Source organism: Acromyrmex echinatior, chromosome 5 (genome assembly GCF_024713525.1).
Source record: "Acromyrmex echinatior isolate Ae372 chromosome 5, ASM2471352v2, whole genome shotgun sequence".
Lineage (NCBI taxonomy): Eukaryota > Metazoa > Arthropoda > Insecta > Hymenoptera > Formicidae > Acromyrmex > Acromyrmex echinatior.
The window spans coordinates 16,480,158-16,500,363 of record NC_141856.1 but is presented as its reverse complement, the minus strand read 5'-3'; the positions used below and the strand labels follow the sequence as shown (position 1 = coordinate 16,500,363).

At 33.5% G+C, this 20,206-nt stretch overlaps 3 protein-coding genes across 3 annotated transcripts in view; 2 read left to right on the top strand and 1 right to left on the bottom strand.

Annotated features, from left to right (window-relative positions):
- The window catches only part of LOC105147952 (uncharacterized), a 241,637-nt gene extending 232,774 nt beyond the window's left edge, over positions 1-8,863 (bottom strand). Inside the window, exons 1-2 of the mRNA XM_087406164.1 lie at positions 8,837-8,863; positions 5,476-5,597 (exon numbers count right to left, since the gene is read on the bottom strand). Of these exons, the coding sequence (XP_087262290.1) occupies positions 5,476-5,597; positions 8,837-8,863 (149 nt within the window). The remainder of the gene's footprint in view (positions 1-5,475; positions 5,598-8,836) is intronic.
- Positions 8,864-9,094: 231 nt separating this feature from the next.
- Positions 9,095-10,815, top strand: SrpRbeta (signal recognition particle receptor beta). Its single transcript, XM_011059327.2, has 4 exons — positions 9,095-9,372; positions 9,821-9,987; positions 10,082-10,221; positions 10,325-10,815. The coding sequence occupies exons 1-4, from the start codon at positions 9,276-9,278 to the stop codon at positions 10,659-10,661; spliced, it is 741 nt and encodes a 246-aa protein (XP_011057629.1). The 5' UTR covers positions 9,095-9,275; the 3' UTR covers positions 10,662-10,815.
- A 1,127-nt stretch (positions 10,816-11,942) lies between these two features.
- On the top strand, positions 11,943-19,975 carry row (relative of woc). Its single transcript, XM_087406242.1, has 20 exons — positions 11,943-12,242; positions 12,743-12,897; positions 12,970-13,058; positions 13,124-13,190; positions 14,884-15,028; positions 15,345-15,412; positions 15,514-15,582; positions 15,661-15,721; positions 15,826-15,936; positions 16,022-16,192; positions 16,290-16,780; positions 16,855-17,305; positions 17,410-17,780; positions 17,849-18,077; positions 18,179-18,348; positions 18,425-18,617; positions 18,876-19,089; positions 19,148-19,338; positions 19,417-19,514; positions 19,589-19,975. The coding sequence occupies exons 2-20, from the start codon at positions 12,757-12,759 to the stop codon at positions 19,619-19,621; spliced, it is 3,363 nt and encodes a 1,120-aa protein (XP_087262368.1). The 5' UTR covers positions 11,943-12,242; positions 12,743-12,756; the 3' UTR covers positions 19,622-19,975.
- The last annotated feature ends 231 nt before the right edge of the window (positions 19,976-20,206 follow it).

Genomic DNA, 20,206 nt, shown 5'->3' with positions numbered 1-20,206 from the left:
CCTTATAAAAAATTGACGTACAATGGTGCTTTTGTCCGCGCGTTTACCCCATCCGTCCGATTGAATCGGATGATTTTTTTTCTTGCACCGATTCCACGTGGAACGTCCAAAAATCGGGCAACGTTCATGAAAAGGTTAAGGCCTATTATTCGAACATCGCGGTGCAGTCATTCATCAAATTTTTTTTATGCGGGTGTCGCCCAGCGTTTCTAATATTTTACGGTAAAGATAAGGAAAAATTCGTATATTTATGATAAGATAAAAGATACTAATGCTTTAGTACAAATTAATGTTTCTTACATGCAGAACCTAAAGTATATTATTAATTTAATCATGTAACTGTAATTAGTATAATGCTAATTATTCCTAAATTTTTAGTATATAGAATAGTGATAAGATATATTGGGTCATCTAAAAAGTATTCGCGGTTTTTTTGTCACTAGATGTGTGTTGATGGTCATATATCTAGTGACAAAGTACCGCGGATACTTTTTAGATGACCCAATAGTATATAGTATATAGAATTGTGATGATAAGAAGCACAATATAAGAAAATTATGAAAAGAAAATGAAGCAATAAACATATAGCAATAAATATGAGTCGAACAGACAGAGAATTGACGATATAGATACCAATGATTTGAAATGTCACTTGGAGAAGGACCGCCGACAGATTTTATAATCGAATGAAGCATCTTGTGTGACTGTCTAAGAGGACTGTAAAGTACAATTTGTAACCTCCCTTTTCATTTTATTATTCAGGACCTGCAAAAAAAAGCTTCATGTGCCTCAGGCTTTAGATTGGGATTCAGAAACAGTTTACACCTATAGCTTCTAAATGCCTTAATCCGTCACTGCGTTCGCAGGACATAAATCGCGCTCGTGACATTATTCCTATGATGAAGGCTTCTTGTGTGTCATAAACTACCCTCCATGCGACGAATTTGTAACGTTTTATTAGCGGAACGGGCAGCAGCAGCAGCAGCAATGTGCGTTTACGAGAAGCTACTATGTGCGCGTTTTAATAGGCTCAACTTTGTTCTCATGAGGGCCCCCATCAGAAGCCGTTATTCATCCGATGGAGATTTACGTTCCTGATACTCATATGAGAGAAAAGATACGTACGAGGATGCTACCTTTATGATCGGTTCTGTTACAAAGTTGACTCTTTATATGCCATGCTTTTAGCGGCTCACAAAGACGGGGTAGAAAAGAGGGATGTCTTCAAAGGATCGCTTCTCTGACCACCAGTTTGATACTCGTCGAGTGCACATTGCAGAAATCTCGCGATTTCTCTCGACAAATAGTCTCGGTATAAAAGTTTTGCTCTTCGCAAAAATGATTCGCATTGAATAAAGCGATCCAAAACAAGTGTGAAATTGAAATTTTTAAATAATGCCTTCATCGAATTAAGAATATAATCACGATTTTGTACAAGAAAAATGGTATACTTTATGTCCAGTATATCTGAATTTGATAAAAAATTTTTCATACACAGAAAGAACGATTTTATTGAAGTATCTAAAAATTTATATATACAGATCTGAAAATAATTATATTGGAAAAAATAATTACAAAGAAATCTCAAGTATGATGAGTAATACTACGAAAAATTTTATTATTCTACTAGCTTGAACGTAATAATTGCTTTGATAGTACAGCAGAATTATTTTCAAGTTTTATATTTAACTAAATTTTTAGATACTTCAGCAAAATCGTACTTTCATATATAAATTTAAAAAAAAATGTACATTTATGTGCAATCTCAGAGACTGTTCGAGTAGCAATTTTATAAGTAGATTCACTTTTGCCAATTTTTCCTTAAGTCAAACATTGTTATTCGTAATCATGTCGCTTATCTGATTAACGATGCATTTTCATCAATTTCATCTTTGATTTCAATAAACCTGTCTCGCTAATAGAACGAATGAGCGACAAGAATTACTGTACCGCGAATGAATTTTTAATTTCCTGTGTCCAAATAAACAATACCTGTTCCTACTACAGCTTTAATTCACTTAGAAAGCAGAGAAAATTATAATTGAAATAGTTTTATATTGCTTCCTTCGTATAAGAAAAGAGATGCTGTCACGCGGAAATTTGAAGATCACTGTCACGAGATAAGTATAATACACGCGATTACTGCCCATCCGAAAAGGAGACGTGAGATCGAAGTACGGCTGTAACACGCGCACGTGAGACTTGCAATTCGCACCCCGTAATTATTCGATCCGGGGAATCCATTAGCGGCGTTAACCCCACAGGTGCAAGAGCGCGAACGGCCGTCGATGTAATCAGTGCCGCACACGGAACGTGGCCGAATCTGGCAAAAATTAATCCGATCAGATTAGTCGGACCATAATAATCACGTGCGAAGCGTTAACGCGGCAAGTGCTCCCATTCGTTCCGAACCGAATGGGCGGTTTGTTTCATCCCTTTCTCTCTTTCTCTTGACTCTCACGAGTTCGCTAAATCGATGAATTAAATCAGGTTCATCGTGCGAGAAATTATGAGAACCAAATGCTACTTCGCTACTCTTAAACGACGAGGAATTTTTTGCTATCAGTACACGATCTGAATCTTCCAATTTCAAAGTGAATTTTACAAGGTGAGAGGAAAAAGAACGCACGAGATATAATTATATATAATTATAGACATGTACACGCGTGTTTCAGAGGTATTATATTTTACCTGTCATAACTACCGCGATACCGATTATACGTGGCACATCTCTCCCTACAAAAATTGATAAATTTTCTCTAATTTAGTAATTTAAAAATGCGTCGCAGGCTCAAGCGACCCTTCTCTTTCACGATCGTCCTGTAAGATTTATATTTCTTCGCAAAATAACTATCAAAGTTGGCTGACCATAATATCAACCTACATATTCCATATGGATATCAATCTCGATAGCGCAGTGAAGAAACTTGGTATCGATTAGCTGGATCAAAAAAAATTGAAAATAAAAAAATTTGTCGATCGATTTTAATCTTTTTTTTTTACGTTGTATACTGAAAGAAAAGATTGGTTGAATATGGCATAGTATCTTAAATGGTTTGCAGCAGCCAATTTTTGGTTGCGTTAGTCCGCAAAATATCAGTATAGGATTTCGATAAGTTAATCCAACCAAAAATTGGCTGCTACAATTAATTAAAAATGCTATGCCATATTTTACCATGTAACTTGCTGCAGTAGCCAATCTTTTCTTTCAGTGTGGCCTACAACGTAAAAAAAAATTGAAAATCGATCGAAAAATTTTATTTAAAATTTTTTTGATCCAGTTAATAAATACCAAGTTTCTCACCACGCTGTCGAGATTGATGTCCGATAAAGAATGATGTCCGATATTCAGCCAATCTTTTCTTTCAGTACAATATTCATATTCCGTTATTTTAAGGCCGTCTTAAGTAATGTCTTAATGCTAATGCAACTCTCTGATTAATTCATTTTAAATTTATAAAAATAGTTTTTTTAGATTTCTACAATAAGCTATTACCTAAGTTTTAGGTCGTAAAAAATCGACCAATCACGAATAATCAAGAGAAGAACAATCGAATATGATCGGTCAATTTCTTACAGTTTAAAACTTAAAACTTAGGTAATGACTTATTATAAAAAGCTCATAAGAATCGACTATGAATACCGGTCTGATTAGCTTATAACATCTCAAGATTATACTTAAAACTATTTTAAATATAAGAACTGACTTTGAATACCGGTCTTAGGCCCTACGAGAATATCCCTGTATAAGAGAGTCGAGAACGCGGAGAATTTATGTTCGGCGACTTATTTGGCGACATTGTTTACGGGCCAGGAAGCAGTTTGTCCCGCGCTCGTCGCTCCCTTTTTGCGATATAATTGCAGATTTCTGCGCGCCGTTGGGGCGGTCCTTTTTTGCGAATCTTCTCTGTCCTGTCGTAAGAAACTCGCGCGACCGTATTCTACCATTTCTACCTCGGTGGACCCCAACTCGATCCCAATGGCGCCCTTTTTTTGCCCGTACTTTATCACACCGCTGTTCTTTCTTGCGTGGTTCCCTCCTACCGCGAGACCCTGCTTTTACGGTAATCCGTCCGTCGATCTGTATCTCCATTTTTACGTTCCCTCCTGCAGAATTGCAATCGGAGAAAGTGTAAGCACTCTTCGATACTTAATCGGTCGTTTCTCCTCCTTCTGCTCATTCCCCTTTCATTCGAGTGGCAGAAAGGGCAACCGTCACGATTACAATTACCTGTAAATAACGTTCAACCGAGTACCGCAATCGATACAATTATTTTTGGGAAGGCGCGAACCGTATCTTCGATTACACCGACGGAATCGGGACTAAATGACGCTTCGTTCGCAATATAAAGCAGGATCGGTAACGAGGGCAGCTCTTCTTGAACACCTCCGGAACCTATCATCTTCTCGTGCCGCGATAAAAGAGAAAAAGAGAGAGGCTCGATCGTGCCACTCGATAATTGATACATACTTAACAAGAGAGGATCAGCGTGAGAAGCGTAATTAAGAACGTGTTGGCGAATTTATAGCGGCTCTTTGGGACGTGTTATTACATAAAAAATATCTCGTTCGCGCGACGATACGTACTCGTATTTCGCTGCGCGCGGCAACTTATCAGCGTTTTATAATTAAAATGATTTTATAAGTAAAAAATCTTTCCATAAAATAAGGTTGCAGAAGTAAAAGAAAAAAAAAAGGAAAAAGTTTATCGCAAAATTATCCGTTAAACATAAAGTAACAGTAACATTGCATTAATATTATAATTTTCTTCTCAACAATATATAATATAATTGTTATGTACAACATGATAGATTCTGCGCAATGGAGGAAATATTTGGAATAAAGAAAAAATATTAAAGAATATTAGAGAAATAAAAAAATTATGAATGAAGATTAAACGTTATACACAATATAAATAAGACATGATATTCTTATACCATATTTACTATATCCATTGTGTGTGTGCGTTTATTCTCTATTCTTTTTTTATTTCTCTAATATTTAATACTTATTCCTATTCCTATTTCTTTCATTGTGCACAGGACTTTATATTTATTATTGAATGGGAAATTATAATATTAATGTAATGTGTTACTGTTTTTGTATTTAGTAGACAATAATTAGATAATTTACGTCATTTCTTAGGAGTCTACAAACTGCGTGAAAAGTAAATTTTCCCAAAACCATCATAGTAAACATGTATGAAAGAGAAAAGGCTTGAAGACTCACGCTGTACTCAAATACAGAATAAGAAATTCTATTGTAAAATTAGTTAATTTACTCTCCAGGAATCTACAAACACGAAGAGCAAGTTTTCCATTCTAAAAACAAAGAGAAGAACTAGTACGATATATACAAAAGAAAAGAGGAGTTGCTCCTTGAGGACTGTACTCGAGTACAAGAGACAAGATATCTTCTCTGTAGCCTTTTATGGTTTAAAACGCCGAGAGATAAATTGAGAAAGGTTCGACTCACCGTTGAGGAGTACGGTCGGCAGGATCGCGTGAGCTGGAGCCTCTAGGGATGGCGGGTAATCGATGTGCAGGAGAGCCGAATGTCTCGACGATCTGCGGGACGGAGAACTGACGGACAGGACGCTATCCCGGGGGGACGTTTCGTAGCGGCGAGTCAAGTCCGTGTGTGCATCTCGCGATCGATGCAATAAATTCACGAATGCGGTGGACGAGTTGACAGAGAAGTGCGCCCGTGTCTCGCGCCGGATCCTCTTCCTTGTTTGCCACGAACGGGAAACGCGATCATGCGGGGCTCGGGTTCCGGAACCCGACCTTCCTGCGACCGGGATGGATGTACGCTCGAGGGATTATACTCGGGAATTCTCCGTGCCTGAGAAACGACGCGAACAATCTGTAAAAGAAGGGAAAGATCAGACATCATTTCACGTGGAATGTCGAGCTTTTCATTGTAGATTTTCGCCTTTTTACAGTTCGCCACAATCTAGTCGACATTAATTATAAAGCAACAAAAACATTTGCTCGGAAAGAATAGTTTTGCTAAAACATTAAAAAATTTAATTAAATATACAATAAGATTGGAAATAAGATCATTTATGCTAAATATAATACAATAATTCAACATCTTAACATTCAGACCGTAGTGGCGCTTCATATTTAAAGTAATTAATTAGATATATTTGTAGATTGAAAGATAAATTTTATTAAACTATCAAAATATATTATGTGAGAAACTCAAGTTGATGATTAAAATATCAACATTTTTTTACATCATTCTTGAGTTTTCTACACAAATATTTTGATGAACTAAAATTATTTTTAGATCAGTATCTAACTAAATTTTTAGATAGATTAGTAAAATCGTTCTTTCCGTTTGTGTCATCATTTCTTATTCAATAATATAACTGTTATATTAGACAATGTGTTGTATTACATTTATAATGCGAAATTATAAATGTTATTTTTAGGCTGCATTTCATTTGGTGCTCATAACGCTATCATTTGTTCTTATTTATCGTTTGATAAATAAGGATGAAATGATTCCAAGAGCATTGTGAGCGTTAAATGGAACGCAGCCTTGAACTTGGTTTCACATATGCAAGATTAATGCTCATTTCCGTTAACGTAGATTAACTTTAATTTCGGTTCAACTTACTCTTCATCTTTTTTTAATCTTTAGAATTAGAAAAAGACAAAGAGTAAGTTAAATCGAGATTAAAGTTAATCTAGATTGGTGGAAACGGGCATAACTTTATTCTCAATTTAATAACTTTCTGTTTATTTGTCCCTAATTCTTAAAATTTTATATTTTTTATCTAATAAACAATAAAGATAAAATAATACAATATTGCTGATATTCCCCCAGCTCAAGAAAAGGTGAATTTTTTAATTCATCGATTGATTAATCACATTATGCGCAAATGCAGCTTTTATGGAACAAAGTTGCATTTGTTACACTCATCTAAATTTACCTTGTTGAATTCAGGGAGACGCTATATTAATACTTTATTAGTTATATTTGCTTTATTAGCACTATTTGTCATTCTATCTTTTTTTTACATCTAATAAATGATAAAGATAGAATGAGAAATATAATTATATAATAGAAAAATAGAATGATGGTAATAAGAAAGTGTGAAAGGTATGGAAGAATGAGCGAGTTAAGAAGAATTGTAAACCAAGTTCTCCTTCTTGGTTTGTATATGCTGAAGCAAATAAAATATTCTATTCTGACGGTAATACCGTCTTTTCTCTCTTCAAATGCAGTCCTAATTGACATATAAATCTAAGTGAACATGGCAGTCATCTTTATGTGTTAGAATCTATCGAATTCTATCTAAGCAGAATAACAAGTCATTATGATATCAAAATAATGTCGAAATGACTCCAAAATGATCATTAAAAATCATTTTTCATTCCCAATCCATTTTAATGTCATTTTGACGTTATCGTGATTTGTTGGTCTGCTTGAGTATCAATATCGAAATCAGAGCACCCATCGTGGAATAAGTCGGAATAAATTCCGATCGGAATTATTCAATAATTATTCCCTATACTTCCATTGTGTTTTCCTATCTAAGAAAAACGGAATAATTCCAATTGGAATCCATTCCGACTTATTCCATGATATTAGGTGCCCAGATCCGATTTCTATTTTTCTTATGAAAATCTGTTTCTCAATTAAAATCAATATAAATCTATTTCTCGTCGCGATTTGACGACGTCGAAGTACCAAAGAAATCAACCGATAAAGATCACGTCGAAACGTTATTTAGAAAATGGTGACAACTGAATTGCTCACCGAGGAAATCGCGCTGCCAATGTCATGTCGGTCCACTTCGATCGTTTCGTGATTTGGGTGGACACGAACTGATCGCGAAATAATGACTAATCACGATTCCGTGATTAGTCGACACGACGAAACGATTACCTGTTGTTTCGTGCGATCTTTCCGATGCTCGTTGTATGTACTTGCACTATGACGCGGCTGAGATAAAACAATCGCGAAACGTGAAGATCGCCTATTGCACGATGCGACAATGTTCGTTAGGGTGAAATCACATGGTGCGGAAAACGATTGCGGAATAGAGAATGCGTCATAGAAGCAATCAATCGGCGTTCTTCTGCATTATTCCGAATAGGGCTAATTGATTGTTTCAATGACGCATTCTCTATTCCGCAGCCCTTTTCAGCACATTTTCATTCTTAGTGATTTCACTCTTAGAAGCGAACCGCGCGAACTGTGTACTTACTAAAACGAAAAATTTAAATTAAATACGCCATGAAGTTAGCAGCGTCACGCGTTGCGAATTTTAAGCAAGTCGAAAAGTTTATTTATTTATTATTTATAATGTATATATAATTTATAATGTATATATAATTTATAATGTATATATAATTTATAGTGTATATATAATTTATAATGTATATATAATTTATATATGTGTATATAGTGTAAAGTTTTTACAGTCGTGGCCGCTGTCTGCATCGACTATTCCGTCTAGACAGCGACATCTTTACGAAACTCATGCAACTGTTCAAACTTCAACAAATTCTCTAAACCAATAAAACGTTGTTCGAAATCTATAATATTAGCGATTAGTAAATTGTCGTGTCAATAAGTTTTGCGAATAATTGTAGATTTTTACATGATTAATCATCGATAAATGTGTTTTACAGTTTAGCGATAATTTGCACAGATGTCACAGTTCATTTTTAAAAATTATACATTTCGATAATATATTGGGTCTAAAAAGTATCCGCGGTACTTTGTCATTAGATATATGACCATCAACACACATCTAGTGACAAAAAACCGCGAATACTTTTTAGATGACCCAATATATTGTATATTGTAAAGGTACCTTTTCATGCTGATGCTCGATGCTCATTTTCGGCGTTAAAATAAGTGTCTAAATATCTCGTGATAGAAATCGACGCGATAGAAATATCAAGCGTCAATTTTTATCACGTGACCTATTTTGACGCTAAAGGCCGTACCACAGACTCTTGCATAATGCACAAGAGAATCAACCAATCAAAATTCTTCTTTTCCATGGAATGGGAGGAAAGATTCTGATTAGTTGATTCGCTTATGCACTATGCGTTATACAAAAGTCTGTGCTGCGGCTTTGAAAATGAGTGTCGAGCGTCGAGCATCAGCATAAAAAGGCACCTTAATTGATTACAAATTTCTCTTAATACATACTTCGTGCATATAACCTCAGAATTCAGATTTGTCGGCATACTGCGGCATATGTCTACGAGAGATTGTAAGATTCGAGAGAATCGGTAATCACAATTATGAAGAAATACGTAGAACAGTTATTAAAAGGAGATGACAGTTCACAGTCGCTGCATCTAGCCTTACTGGTTGCTGCATTTGTTCTTATAACATTAGGTAACTTGCATGTTTATTCACAGGTGTTGTAATATTGAAAATGTAATATTTTTATTTGATAAATTATCTTATGTATCTTTTGTTATTTTATTATTTTATGTATTTTTATTTCATATGCTTTTTAATATCTTTAAAATTACTATGACTTATTTGTTAACTTATGTGTGTGTGTATATGTGTGAAAAGAAATATATTTTTTAATTTTTCTTCTTGACATAAGTTTGTAGGATTTGTTTTTCGAATAATTTTAACTGAATTAATATGGAAAGAATATTTTTTTCTGTATTTAAATTATTTTCTTACATACTAGATGTGTTGACCATCAACACTATCTAGTGATAAAAAACCGCGGATATTTTTTAGATGACCCAATATATAATATTACATCATTCTCTTATACATAATATATTTTTATTAAGTACTACTTTAATAAAATTAATTTTTGCAGTTTTATTTATATTTTGGCGCAAGAGGAAGTCTAAAGGTAATATTATCCTTTTAACGGGCCTAAGTGACAGTGGAAAAACATTGATCTATGCAAGATTATTATGTTCCCAATTTGTCAAGACATATACATCTGTTAAGGAAAATATAGGAGATATTACGATCAATTATGTAAGATTTAAGCAATATTTTGTGATAAACTAGATTTATAATTATATGGTAATGTATCTATACTGTAATTGTTCTTATAAAAACATTTGCTTAGCGTTTTTTAAGAATAGTGGACATTCCTGGAGATGAACGATTACGTGGCAAGTATTTCGATAAATATAAATCGTCTGTCAAAGGTCTGGTTTATATAATTGATGCAGTGACTATTCAGAAGGAGATCAGAGATGTGGCTGAGTAAGTATAGAATTTGATGAAATTGATTCCATGTTTTTAACAAAATGTTTCATATAAATTTTGAATAAATCTTAAGATCTATATGATTAATATTTTTTTGCAGGTATCTGTATAATTTGTTATCGGATCCTGATATACAGAAGAATGTTCCTGTCCTTATAATGTGCAACAAGCAAGATCAAACTATGGCTAAGGGATGTTATGTGATAAAAGCATTATTAGAGAAAGAAATGAATCTGCTGCGTATGACAAAGACTAGCCAATTGGAAGCCACTGACGCGTCGTCGACGAATGTCTTCCTTGGGAAACAGGGAAAGCACTTTGAATTCTCGCATTTAGATTCGCAAATTGATTTTGTAGAGTCGTATGCGTCAAATGATGATTCTCAAATGTCAGCTAACATTGAAGAGCTTAAGAAGTGGTTAATTAAAATCGCGTAATACGAATCCAATCTTACTAAATATAAATTATTGTTTGTAAGTAACTTTGTAATTATTATTATATATACAGAAAATTTTTTTATTAAACTTTCAGAATCATTATATCGCATTATAAAAGAAACAGATATTTATTTAAATACAACTTCATACATGATCTTTGTCTAATTTATATTTATCCACAAATTAGTATATATAAGTCTTGATGTTTGCAAATTGAGAGTTATGCCTGATAGAAAGTTTTATGCTTCGGTCTTAAAAGTTTGCAACAAAGAATGCCATAAGATCATTTATGCTTCTCCAGTCCTAACCGTAGTCTTAAGCGGGGAGCACAAACTCTTGTATAACACATAAAACATGAGGCATAAGAAAATCAATCAATCAATCAGAGTCTTTTATTTTACGGAAAGGAAGGAAATAAAGGATTTTGATTAGTTCATCTTATGCCTCATGTGTAATGCATTATGCAAGAGTCTGTGCTCCCCGCTTTATGCCTGGTTTATGCTTCGGTTTTAATTTTAGTCTTAAAAATTGGCAACAAAGAATGCCATAAGGTCGTTTATGGTTCTCCAGGGATACGTTCCAAAACTCGACTCCGAATAATAAAGTTAACTCTACGCTGTTCCAAAACGTGAAGTAACTGACCATATGGGCGGAACCTATTCGTTTCAAAAGTTTAAGTAAACTTACCTTGGAGTCAACTTTATGAATTCTGCTTCCGAGATGGGTTGAAAAAATAAGGGGCTTATCAGAAACTGTGTATTCCACAATACATGATTTCTGATAGATTGAAATTCTTATTTTCTGTTCTCTGTTCCTTTTATTGTGCGGAACTCCTAAGACGCGGTAACCAATGAACATGTTAGGAGCTGTAATCTTATTGGCTACCGTATCACATTTTGCCGCGCGATAAACGTTTCTGCGTCCAGTGTGCAGGAGCTACGAGTTCCGATTGGCTTCCACTTTTCCGCTTTTCCGTCAAGGTCTGAACTCAGTTCAACCGCAAAACGAACATACATGAGTCATTATAATTTATAATTATATGAATTGTAGCCTCGAAGAACCTCCTCACTAATTTAATGGCCATATGAGTTTGAAATTTTCTTCTTATTTTTGACCAGACCACTTAAGTCAAGAGTAGAAATTCTAAATTTACCGGTTTCAACCCAAAACTTTGTAAAACTAATATGATCTACTGCGAGGACAGTATCGTGGAACGGAAGCGACGTCTAGATCGAACTAATTCAGATGATCATTTTTGACCACGCTTTTTGATGGCTTCGTCCATATAGTATAAGTCTTCTATTCTCTATCCTTCATGGCGAGCATCAAGATCTGTCAAGGTTTTACCGCCTGGCCTGGTTTTCCGGCACATTTAACAATTGTTAGGTTACGTATTGTTTGTCTCACTGGTTCTGTGACTCGACGGCTTTCTGTCAATGAATAAAAAAAACTATTGTTCCTTTGGTAATCCGTTTTGAAATCCAAAGAAGAATTTTGCTTCGATCTAATGTCTAAAATCGGATGCAACAAATACGATACACTAGTAGGACGACAGGAAGCATAGACAACCATCGAGTGTCGGTATGGATCCTTTTCCAGCGTCGTTGTCGGCGATCGTCGAATATTTCTTTTGGAATAGCATAGCATCGACAAACTGATAGTGGGAACGTATAATCTGTGTATTTTGATGTATTTGCAAAATTTCTACGGATAATTGTCGTTGCGCTTAGCGAATTAGATCTAAACTTCCATTTAAAGAATTTTTTACGTTTTTGTCTATTCTTTTCTATTTTCAGTTATATTTAGTGTTTAAATAAAGTATATAAGTACTGATCTACAATTGGTAATAAATCTTCAGCTTTTTTACTTTAAATTGTAAACTCTATTGTATTTTTTCCAACAGAAAGCGTTTCCTTTGCTTAAGCTGTAATCCTTATGCTAAATAAGCTAACTAAATCCCAATTAAAGTTTAAAGTTTAGAGCAAATTATTGTTTCAGAGCTTAAAGCAAAAGGCTTATTATATTTATTGTAGATCAGGGTAATTTAATTTTGATCTAATGTTTACAATTTTTTATACAAGAATTAGTGAAGAAAATGCCAAGAGCACGGATATTTTCGCGTTCTGTCTTGAACGCTCGTCCACTCAACATGACATTGAACTTGGAATGTATAGAAGAACCTCTTAGTGAAGCTCAGCTACAAATAAGAACAAAGCAGAAAGAGAATTATGATAAAGTAATTTTACCTGGCAATAATTTTTTTTTAGTGACATGAGCATATATTATACATCAATCTTGTTACTATCAGGTTACAGCTATGTTAGAAGAATTGATTAAAGAACAGGGAGCTAAATTGATATGTCAAGTAGGCGACACCAATGGTTATCAGTATACAGTGTAAGTATTTAATTATAAAATGCACTAGTGTCAAATATGATTACTACATAATGTATTAATTACAGACCTTCGACACAGACTCCAGCAGCAGTTCAGAATAATTCCCAGATTAATTCTCAGATTCTAAATGTTGTAAGTATTTTAGTATAAACTTTAGTATAATTAGAGGAGAACAAATTTATATGTACAGGATGTCTGATAATTATTGATATATAATGTCCCATTTTAAATGACAATCTCAAATTTCTCTTGAACAGTACATTTCAGAGAAAAATGTTTCAGACAAAAATTTGATTTCAAGGAGGATTTAAAATGATATTATTGGTTTGACCTTGAATGGTATCAAAATGAGGGGAAGGTCACTCTGAATTTTTTTAATGGAATCTCCCATTTTTCATTACATATTTTTGTAACTTATCTCTGGAGCTTTTCAAAACACTATAATAAAATATTTTTTCATTAGATACTTTGCAAGTTATAAAGCTTAAAAGTTACATTACCATTGGCATTAGTTTTATCCAAGGTCAAACCAATAATATCATCTTAAGTCCCCCTCGAAATCACAAAACTTTGTGTCTGAAACATCTTTCTCTAAAATGTACTATTCAAGAGAAATGTGAGGTCGTCATTTAAGACTCCTGAGTAGTCGCCGCGGTCATGTTGAAATCGTAACGTTAGAAACGAGGATTAGCATGTTGATTGTTATGTACCATTTGTAAGTAAAGACAATTTGGATAAATGACGAGAACGCTTTAAAACATTTGTAAAAATCGACAAAAGCTATCCTTTCCTCTCTTGACAGTAAATGATCGTAAAAGGCACGTAAAATGAGCCTACATACTCTGGCAAAAACACACAGTCTGATAGCTGTTGAAACAAGTGAAAAATACACTTCTACATATAAAATTTCAAGATAACTTTAATTTTCGATAATTACGACTTTGATAAGTACGAGATAAGTCACATTTCACAATTGAGCAAATAATGAAATGGCATGCAACACAAATTTCGTTGTCAAAACATCATTTTTCCACACCTATAAGTTCAGCCATTTATTGTGGCGAGGCGCTGTAACACACACGAGCACAAGCTCATGTACATGTGCTCGCCTTTGGTGCGCCGAGAGCACATGTACATGGGCTTGTGTTTGTGTGTATGGCTATCAGTTTCGCCAAGCTGTCGTCTGATTCGCCACCATCAACGTTCTTAACCGAGTACTCAGGAGTCTTAAAATCACATCCTGTATAATACTTATGGATTGATAGAATAGACTAAACTGAATATAAAAGTTCTCTTATCATATTGAGATTTTCATGATTAATGAAAAATTAATTTATAAAGCAAACCAGCGCAACTACAATTATTCGGTGACAAGACACAATCCAATATTTACGGTCACTAAGCATGCAGTTCCATAAACAACAATAGGCCTGTTCTTTTTGGCTAAACTTTTGCCAAAACCCAGTTCATTTTTCTTCCTTTTCTTCTCAGCTGAAAAGAAGAGAAAGAAAGATGGAATTGATGCAAAAGTTCAGCCAAAAAGAACAGGCCTAATGACTGTACCGCTTATTGTTTTTTGTAGAGCACCTTCCTTCTATTGCCATGCTGCTTATTTAGAAACTGTAAACACTGGACTGTCTATCAGCGACTTGTGTACATTAATTATTAAATCTTTATAAATTAATTTCTCGTTTAGTTATTGCAAAAAACGCACAACATACAGGACTTTTCTATTTGATTTAGCTGTCCACAAGCATTATATCAATAATTATCAGACGCTATATTTTCTCATCTAGAAATAATTTTTTTTTTCTTTTACTTTTAGACTCAACAAAACAAGAATTCAACACCAATTAAATTGAATATTACAAGTAATTCAAGTGGAGGAAACATATCTCAAGGAAACATTCAGCTAGTAGTTGATCCACGTATGGGACATGTTATTTTGGGACCTGTTACGCAGACCCAAGGTAGTAAACCACTTGTTAGAATCGCAATTTATTGAAGACAATTTAACTTTCATTGATGTTTGCGGGTCCAATGGACATTTTTTTCAATTACGTAGCAAATCTTCAGTTAGCTTTGTTTTTTTTTTTTTTATAATTTCTTTCACAATCTTAATTTTAAATTACATAATCTTATTTCTCATTTCACTTTTAAATTTAAAAAAAAATCGTTTACTTATGTTAACTTTAAGCAAAGATATATATTAAAAATTTTGTTGGGAACACTGGACTCGCGAATACTAGTCAAAGGGGAACGAATACCAATTAGGATTAAACATAGTTTCAGATACAACAACTACAACCACATCTGCAGCTTCAACTGTAGCTCCTCAGCCTCAACAAGAGAATGTACTATCAATTCTATTTGTATTTTCTTTATTAAGAATAGATCCTTAACATTAATCACACATTAATATTTTTTTATTTTAAACGAATCAATATTTTTTCAGTATAAATACACCAGATCTGGACGTAGGACAAAAGTTCTTCAAGTGCAACAATCTGATATTATAGAAGAAGTATGATTTTTACAAGAAGTTACACATTTTTTACACTAATTAGTTAATAATTAATAAATACATATCTTATTTTTACAGCCAGCACCCACAGTTACTCGCGTGAAATCAAAAGCTGCATCACCACATGTGTCAAATAAAGGTAATGTAATATTTTGTAAATTGATATATTTTATAAAGAGAAAGAAAAAAGAAAATTAAAACAAAGAATTTTATAATTAATAAAATATAATATGGATCCCTCAGTTTCTGTCACTCCTCAAAATGTGACAAATCTCAGAGTGAAGGCTGTTACCAAGACCACTCCTACAGAACACACTAGTATAGGTGGAATATCCATCGGCAACAAAAACACAGGTTAAAATTAGAGAAACAATGTAATATTTTTAAAAATATTAATATATTGAATAATTAATTTTATTTATTACAAAATATTTTATAGCAACTGAACAAATTGACGAATCCAAAAAGAATCTACCTGATGGCAGAGAATATACGTTTAACAAAACAACTGGTGGCCGAACCTACCCATCCTTAGTTGTAATAGCAAGACCAAACTTACGTAATAAAGATACTCCACCGCAAGTTGCACAAAAAGAAAGACAAGCATTAGGTATAATTTTTTTTCTTTTTTTTTTCTTTTTTTTCTTTTTATCAACATATAACAAGCGTAGAACGTTAAACGCGTATTAATAACCGAAATTTTTCAGATGCCAAAGTTAAAAATGTGCTCATGTTTTCTGCTACAAAATTTGCTGAATGGTTGATACAACAAGGCTTAGTAAAATCGGAACAATACTGTTTGCAGCATAGTTCGAACTACCAGAGACCTAAACTCAAACTGGGAATGTATAGCGATCAGGGAACATTTCCCTATTCCGGTGGCTATGTATGGATATCTAGTTGTTGTCCCGACAGATTCGTTTCCGTTTTTTCTGGTTCTATTTTCCAAGGAGCCCATTATACACCCACAGTCTTATTAAAATTAATTTATCATTGGGCGTGTCAAACTAACGTGCAAAATGTAATCTCTTGGGTGAAAGTATCCAATATGTACCTAAAAAATTTTTATACAAATCTACGTAGCATTTGTACAGCGGCAGTGTGGGACAAAAGTCGTAAGATGGGCGGTAAAAATTCAGTGATACAAGTCGGTGTGATTAGTTTAGGCACGACATCACAGGATGGACATATGCGACAGGTGATATATCTTGATATTCTTATTTCGCTAGAAAAAAAATTAGATAATGACGAATTTTCGGCTCTCGTATTTAGGTAAAAGTCGAAGTTCTCGGCATTCTAGACCCGTCTACATTGGATATACGATTACGTGCTTGTGAACCAGTACAGGAAGGGGAGAGATCGTTTAGAAGACGATTTAATAATATTCTACATCCATTAAAAGACTGGGTCCATACAGATTCCAAAATAATGACCGACTTTACTGTCGACAAAAGTACGTTAAATGAAATGGGCTATAATCACGTTTTTCAGTCTTCATTTTCAGAACAGAGCCCTAGAAATCTCATGAGCAATTTTCATATTATGGAATATCTTAGAAAAATTGTGCCGAGAATGTTTCAGAACACATTGAGTTTGCTCAGTAGACAAATGATACAACAGTTCTTAGACGAATTAATATGGAGGGAGATATATGGTGCTACAGCGGAACGCGCGTTTGACAATCTTATACGACATATCTCGGAGCAAACTAAAATCGATTCCAGTGAGTGAAAAACATCATTGATCACGGATAAAAATTTAACAGTTTCTGATTATATGCGAATTTGATATTAAATTATCGAATAAAAAGATTGTATATCTTTCTAGATGAATCTCTGCTAGATCGTTTGACGAATATAGCTGCTAATCCATTTCAAAATTGGTCTTATTCCACGTCAACTGATACATCAGTTACAACATCAAAAGATTTAACTCCGATAACTGATGTAATATCTCAGAAACTTCCCGAAACTATTACAGCAAAAACACAACGCCGAGGAAGAAAACGAGGTATGATAACTTCAACGGAACATGAAGCAAAAAGAGCAACAATTGATTCTAAAAATAATAAAGAAAAAGAAGATAAAAATGAAAAAGATCCAAAAGATCAAATTCAACTTCAAGAATTATATTATGCTACAATGGAGGGTGATAAAAATCTCGTCTTAAAAGAATTAAGGATTTCTTTATATTTCAAGGTTTGTTCAAAATTTTTATGCTGTCATAGCATGTTTATATCTGACAAATAATTTTGTTGGGCTTGTAGTGTTTCCTCTGCACGACTGTAATGAGATCTAACACAGAAGTGATGGAGCATATGGTTAGTCATGTACCACCGCAAGTGCCGGGTCAACCGGAATTGTCGGTTTGTCGATATTGTTGTACCCCGCTATCGTCTCGGCATCAAATGGTTACTCATGTGTCAGAAACACACAGCAATTTCGGACATTCTGATAGCGTTATGGTAGTTTGTGCGATTTGCGAGGAGAAATTTGGTAAGCTAATATTTTCAAACCGACTTGTAATCTGTAATTATGTAAGAAGATAAATAAGATGTAATGCGAGGTAATCACATTTGTACATGTTTCTCGTTCAGGTAAGAGCAAATCGTTAATTGATCATTTGTCATTGATGCATTATCCTTCTGAAATGCCGTATCATTGCGAAAGTTGCGGCTATCAAACATCCAGTCATAAGGACGTTATAGATCATTATTATAAAATTCACGAAAAGGGCGAAGGATTGCAATGTCCATATTGTCTTAAAGTAAGAAGAGGAAAATATCACAGATATTCCTATTCCTATGTTAATATAGATTAATACAATTTTTCTATTGTGAAAGGTAATACATTTTGTGAATGAAGGCAAGCCGAACGCATCCAATGTGTACGCTTACTTGACGCATATGCAAAGGCACATCGTAAGAAGGGATCAAGGAAAAGGCAACAAATGTTCAAGATGCTGTCTCTGGTTCAATCAAAAGAGTTCCTTAACATTACATCAGCGGGAATTACACGATCATGTTTTTAATTCAAGTATATATAAATATTTAAATATGTATATATAAATATGTATAGATATTTAAATGTGTCGTTAAATATTTAACGCTGTATGTATAATTTTTTTTCATTACCAACGAATTAGCAAGAATTTAAGCAAAAATTTAATCGTAATTTTACTTATATATTTATTTTATATCGATTATATCATTTTTAAAAATATACTTTGAACACGCTTGTATATTATGTGAAAAGATTGCAATTATCGTTTAATCATAAAATGAATATATACAGAGGCGGTACCATATTCAGCCGGCAACAGTGGCATAATGGTCCCAAAAGACGTACTGGAGACGACACGATTTACTGTAGATAGTCCTTTACCCGAATTACCACCAGATGAAAAAATACAAAAGTGGAGTAGTGGACTAATTATGGTGAATACTTCCGTCAGATATTTATCCTGCCAAGAATGTGAAGAAGATATTGATGAAGATGAACATTATCCGTAAGTATGTTATTCTAAAACCAATAATCTTGCGATTAATAAATTATATAATGCACAGAGGTGAGCAACGATGTCAACAGTGTCGTTATGTTACGTGTTGTTGGCGTGCATTCCAAGAACATCAACAACAAATTCATAATGAAAGACCGAAGACCAGTCTGATCGTGCCATCTCCTTTAGTTAATATCCCGCTAGATAAGAAATTGCAATGCTTATGCGGGTATACATCGATTGATGGCAATCAATTAGGTATAATAATCTTGAAGAAAGATGTAATATATTCGGTATTGTTAATAGAGTTTAATTTCAATTGGTATAATATTACAGCAAGACACTTGATAAAGTGTAAAAAATTGTCAGCACGTCCCGTTGATGAAACGACATCTGGTATGCTCAATAGCTTAGGATTAGTTCCAAAAACTGAGGTACGATATATTTTTATGTATAATACTTTTTGTTTTACATTTTTTTTGTGTCTAATCCTTCAAATTAATTATAGGAAGCTGATGAGAAATCCAATCCACGTAATTAAATTCGACAAAGATAAGAAATACGATTGCTTTTATGAAGATCAATATATATATATATATATAGATATAAAATTAAGCATAAAGGAGATGTATAACACATGACTTTTTTTATACGATGAAAATATATATTAAATCTGTTCTTGAATCTTCATTTTGATAGCGTTTTGAATAAAAATTGGTTTTACATATTTAATTAAATAAAAAATATAAATAACAGCATAATAATAAACATAGTTCAATTTTAAACTTTAGTTTGAAAATATCGGATTAAAATATGTATTACATTTGAATTAAAGGATAAGTTGCAAGACCAGTTATTTTGTATATTAATATTAATAAAATTATTAATTAATAAATTTCAACGTATTATGGCAATATTTTTTGCACATAAAAATATTTAAAACAAATGCCCCGTACATTTACACTTTTTGTCTTTTCAATGATGTGCTTTAATTATACGTTTCATGCACAAAAGTTTGTATTAAATAAAAATACTTTCGTATTATTCCGCATTTTATTTTATCAGTCAAGTCTGATGTTTAATAAATAAAACTCTAAAGTAAATTTGGTAAGCAGTAAAGTAACAA

Coding starts and splice junctions, on each gene's coding strand:
- SrpRbeta (XM_011059327.2), top strand. CDS start 9,276: ATGAAGAAATACGTAGAACAGTTATTAAAAGGAGATGACAGTTCACAG. Junction 9,373..9,820: donor ATTTGTTCTTATAACATTAG/GTAACTTGCATG, acceptor TAATTTTTGCAG/TTTTATTTATATTTTGGCGC. Junction 9,988..10,081: donor GAGATATTACGATCAATTAT/GTAAGATTTAAG, acceptor ACATTTGCTTAG/CGTTTTTTAAGAATAGTGGA.
- row (XM_087406242.1), top strand. CDS start 12,757: ATGCCAAGAGCACGGATATTTTCGCGTTCTGTCTTGAACGCTCGTCCA. Junction 19,339..19,416: donor GATTGATGGCAATCAATTAG/GTATAATAATCT, acceptor ATAATATTACAG/CAAGACACTTGATAAAGTGT. Junction 19,515..19,588: donor GATTAGTTCCAAAAACTGAG/GTACGATATATT, acceptor AATTAATTATAG/GAAGCTGATGAGAAATCCAA.